The 4,727-nt window shown below is 35.5% G+C and overlaps 2 protein-coding genes across 3 annotated transcripts in view; both read left to right on the plus strand.

Annotated features, from left to right (window-relative positions):
• Positions 1-691, plus strand: part of LOC103463739 (cytochrome P450 2J2) — a 13,177-nt gene extending 12,486 nt beyond the window's left edge. The window contains exon 10 of one of the 2 annotated variants that reach the window (XM_017304482.1): positions 321-691. In XM_017304482.1, coding sequence (XP_017159971.1) covers positions 321-406 — 86 coding nt within the window. In that variant the 3' untranslated portion in view covers positions 407-691. Of the gene's footprint in view, positions 1-230 lie in introns of both variants that reach the window. The other variant, XM_008407298.1, reaches the window with a different exon arrangement.
• Positions 1-4,727, plus strand: part of LOC103463738 (cytochrome P450 2J2-like) — a 42,878-nt gene that overhangs the window by 18,626 nt on the left and 19,525 nt on the right. The gene's annotated exons all lie outside the window — the stretch shown is intronic.

Here is a 4,727-nt window from a genome sequence, read left to right on the forward strand (position 1 = left end):
TTTTCTGTAAGACATTAATTACGTTACATCTCAGTATTTTTTACATCAGCCAAAAAACGATTTTTCAAGTCTTTTTTTTTCTTCTGTAAATGTGCAATTTTTCCTTAAAATTTGTTTTTTGGGATCACAATTTTGTTTAATTTAAATTTAATTTTAAATAGAAAAGTAGGAAACAAATATTACTTTGTGTTGCATAAATAGCAATGATGTGTCGAACTGTGCATTCTCAGGTAAGCGTGTGTGTCTCGGGGAGCAGCTGGCCCGGATGGAGCTGTTCCTCTTCTTCACCTCCCTCCTCCAGAGGTTTAAGTTCTCACCTCCTCCAGGAGAGCAGCCCAGTCTGGAGTGCATGATGGCAGGAACCCGCAGTCCCAAACCTTACCGCCTCTGTGCCGTGCCACGTTAAACCATCAAAATAGACGGCAATGACTTAAAATATTGCTATTTTGGCATAAATCAAAAATATGTCTAATGAAATATTTGCTGGTAGACACACAATCAAGGCATTTAAAGTCACTGATGTTTGAGTGACTTACATTTTTTTATTTGTTTTTAAAGACTTTCAGAATAAACTTTAACATTGTTGGGTTTATCTTAGCTCCAACTTACTGAATAACCTGAAACAAGTAATATATCTGCTGTTGTTGCTTGACTCTTGTGTTGTACACAAATAAATAATCTTGAAATCTTGCTTAAGTCTCAACAATTGAAGTTAAACGACGTTTAACTGAAGTCCTAAAAGGGGAGCGAGTTTTAATGTTTTTATCTTTTATAGTCTTTTTATTTTCAAAATCTCTTTCTCTTTCTTACAAGTTATTCAATGTCACGTGTTGTTTTTTTGTTTAGCTTTTTTTATTATGTAAAGCACTTTGAGATGCCTTGCTGCTGAAATGTGCTATATATTTGATTGAAGTGAATGTTGCATCTTCTGATGAGAATGTTTGGCACCTGTTTTTCATAATTGCAACATTTACATGAATTCTTATGTCACTGTTATTATCATTGCTCTGTTAGGTTGTTAACTCAAGACAATATTTGTTTAAGTTACTGATTGTCGAGCTCGTCTTCTGGCTGAACTTGCAAGAATATGTAATATAGCATTGTAGTCAGGTAACACTACTCTTAAAATGTTAATTAGGAAAGAATATCTTGCTTTTAATACATATTTCTGTGTTATTAATGTAGATTAATATAAAGATTAATATTTAACATTTTCATGTTTAATTTCACTCTTATGTGGAGGCAGAGAGGGAAGATTTTCAAAAGCCATTTTGTAGGCGTTTATGGTTTATGTACTGCTTCAGTGGACTCTGTACCCTACACTGCCCTCTACTGGTAAACTTTTGTATGTTCACATAAAGTTGATCCAAAAATCCTAACAAACCAGAAAAAAAATGAAGCTCTCGTAATTAAAGGACAAATATAAATCTATTGAAGAAATCAATTCACAACTAATCTAATTAGTTTACTATTTTTGCTTTTTGAAGGAAATTGTAATTATTTCTTAGAAATTGAACATTATGCGTTTCTTTAACAACACTGATGCTTTACAAATTGGACAGAGAGGTTGACATTACAACTTCTCTATTGCATCAAACAATATTAGGAAGTGGTGAAATATGTTTCCAAATGAGTTTAACAACAACATTAATCATCCCATAAATTGGTATTGCAAATGGTTTTTATGTGACTTGTATATAAATATTCTAAGTGATTTGATCATTTTAGGCTGAAAAGTTTCATGTACAATTATTGCTTCACTGTTAAGTTGGGTTTCACTGTAGTTTAAAATACAGTTTGAAAAAGAGAGTTTTACTTCATTGGCTCCATAGATAGTTTGTGATCTTGTAGCAGCTCAACACAGCTGAGTGGTTTTATTTTGAAACTGCTGTTTTCACCTGTCAAACTTTGACTCGGTACAGTTTGTCTTATCTGCTTCCCACTGTGTTTGCTAATAAAACACTTGGCTCATTTGCTCCACCTCGGTGTTCACAGACGACATGGAGACGATCCTGAGTGTCCTCGGCTTGGACTGGCTAGACCTGAGAAGTTTTCTGATATTTTTATCTGTTTTTCTGCTGCTGACGGATGTTTTGAAGTACAGAGTGCCTAGTAACTTTCCACCAGGCCCGTGGTCTTTTCCTTTTATTGGCGACCTTCCTCGCATTGATCCGTCCAAAATTCACCTGCAGTTTAAAGAGGTAGGAGAAAAACAGAGAATAATGAAATACAGTCAGTGTTGTTGTTAAGGGTGTATGGCTCAGCAGAATCCCATGGATCCTGTCTGTAAATGCTCTTATTTCCCAAACACAAACAATTGACTCAAACAATAAATTAATAAAATACGTATCTTAGAAAACAGTAAAATGCATAACTGATTAAGTTCAGATAAAATGCTTTGCTCAACAGAAGATTATTAACTCAAAGTGCATAAAGGTGGCTCAAATGGACTCTAACCTTTTTATTTTTCTCTTGTAGAGCAAAGTGCTCAATTTTAACAGACTAAGCTATTTAACCTTATACATCCATCCATCCATCCATTTTCTTGACACCCTTGTCCCTTATACATACATATATATTTTTTACTGTTATTTATCATATTTGTCCTTTTATCCTTTTTCACCTCTCCTTAAAATATTCTTTATTTGTGATCAAATGATTTATTTTTTTAAGTGACATAAGGGTAGATTTTTGCACATATTAAAAAGAAGAGTATGGGAAAAGAATTCACATACCTGTACATATGCATATATAATTACATAAGAACAGACAGAAAAGAGGGGGGGGGGGAAACAACTATGGGTTTAAATGACATTAGTAAATAAAATTATACTTTACAAGAAGAAAATAATATAAACAAAAATTAATGAGTTGGTAACTTTAAGACAACAAATGTACTGAACATATTTATAATTATGATTATTATTTGAAATGTTTGAAAACATTCTGACAAACTTCCCACTTCATATTTGAGCACATTGAAGAAAGATGCTGGGATGTGTAATATCTTCTTAAGTTGTACTTCGGATGTTGTTCTTCAAAGGTTTTTACAAAGTTTATTTCTTGTTGTTTTGAATGAAATTTGTGCTCTGTGTTCAGTTTGCAGGGAAATACGGGAATGTCTTCAGTCTTCGTTTGTTTGGCAGAAGGATTGTCATCATCAATGGCTACAAGATGGTGAGAGAGACTCTTATCGAACAAGGAGAAAACTTTACAGACCGTCCCAGCATCCCGTTGTTTGAAGCCATAACTCAGAACAAAGGTGACATTTATTTGTGTCAAAAGCTGCAATTTCAAATCAAGCCAAAAAACATCCATCTCATACAAAAAATATTAGTCTGTCAGTTCTGGTGTCAAAATAAACTTTTTTTTTTTGTTGGTTTGAAAAAGGAATTGTAATTTCCAGTGGTAATCCGTGGAAGCAGCAGAGGAGATTTGCTCTTCACACACTCAGAAACTTTGGTCTGGGGAAGAAAACCCTGGAGCGATCCATTGAGCAGGAGTGTCGGTATCTCACTGAGGCTTTTGCTGATCTACAAGGTAAAAAATAACAAAAGGAAAATCTTATTTTGTTTTCAGGACAACCATGTCTGAAATATTCAGTACATTGGGTTCATTACACCAACCCTGCTGGTATTACAGCCATCAGAAAATACAGTCACTCACTATAGATATGTTAAAAACTATGAAAGCATAACAACTGGCACTCACAAAACACATTCAATAAAAAGTATTTGAAAAGGAAAGCAGCAGCAAAAAGTATTCCTAACTGTGTTGTTTCTGCAGCTTAATACGTCTGCATTCTCATGGTAAAAGAGGAACACCAGGTGTTTGGGTTCAGCTAAAATTTCCTTAGCTTTCTTGAAGCACCTATTTGATACTTTTGCAGGGAGTAACGATGTTGTTCAAGAAAGCTAAGGCAATTTTGCGGTGAACACAGATTTTACTTTTCTATTTTGAAGAAATTGAATAAAGCAACTCTAAAAAAAAAGAGGTCCCAGTGTCTGCAGATAGAGTGGAGAGGACCAGAATCCACATTGCTTGATGTCCAGTGTGAAGTTTCCACAGTCAATGATGGTTTTGGGGTTTCATTTCGTCTGCTGGTGTTGGTCCACTGGATTCCTGAAGTCTACAGTCAATGTAGTCGTCTACCAGGAAATGCTAGAGCACCTGCCTACACTTCAGCTGGTTCAATGACCATGGCGTTTGCTTATTTTCATTTCAGGTCAGCCGTTTAATGCCCATAAACTGATCAACAACGCCGTTGCCAACATCATCTGCTGTTTGGTCTTTGGGAGTCGATTTGAATACAACGACAAGCAGTTCAAGACCATCCTTCAACACTTTGACGATTCACTCTACTTACAAGGAAGTGTTTGGGCACAGGTGAGGACAGCAGAACATTTCCAAAAGAAAACTATTTACATGAAAAAACAGCTTTCATTCGATACTTGGATATGCAATTCAAGATCGTAGCGTCAGAACCACTTTGACAAAACAATAGATTCTTCTCTGTTTTGTCTCTGTAGCTTTACAACGTATTTCCCTGGCTGATGAAATGGCTGCCTGGACCTCATCAGAGGATTTTCACCATATCACACAAAATATTAGGTTTTATTAAAATAAGGGTTCAGGAGCACAGAGAGAACCTGGACCCTTCGTCACCCAGAGACTACATCGACTCCTTCCTCATAGAGATGGGAGAGGTGAGACCTCCCTGCTGTGTT

This window comes from Poecilia reticulata, linkage group LG4 (assembly GCF_000633615.1).
Source record: "Poecilia reticulata strain Guanapo linkage group LG4, Guppy_female_1.0+MT, whole genome shotgun sequence".
NCBI lineage: Eukaryota > Metazoa > Chordata > Actinopteri > Cyprinodontiformes > Poeciliidae > Poecilia > Poecilia reticulata.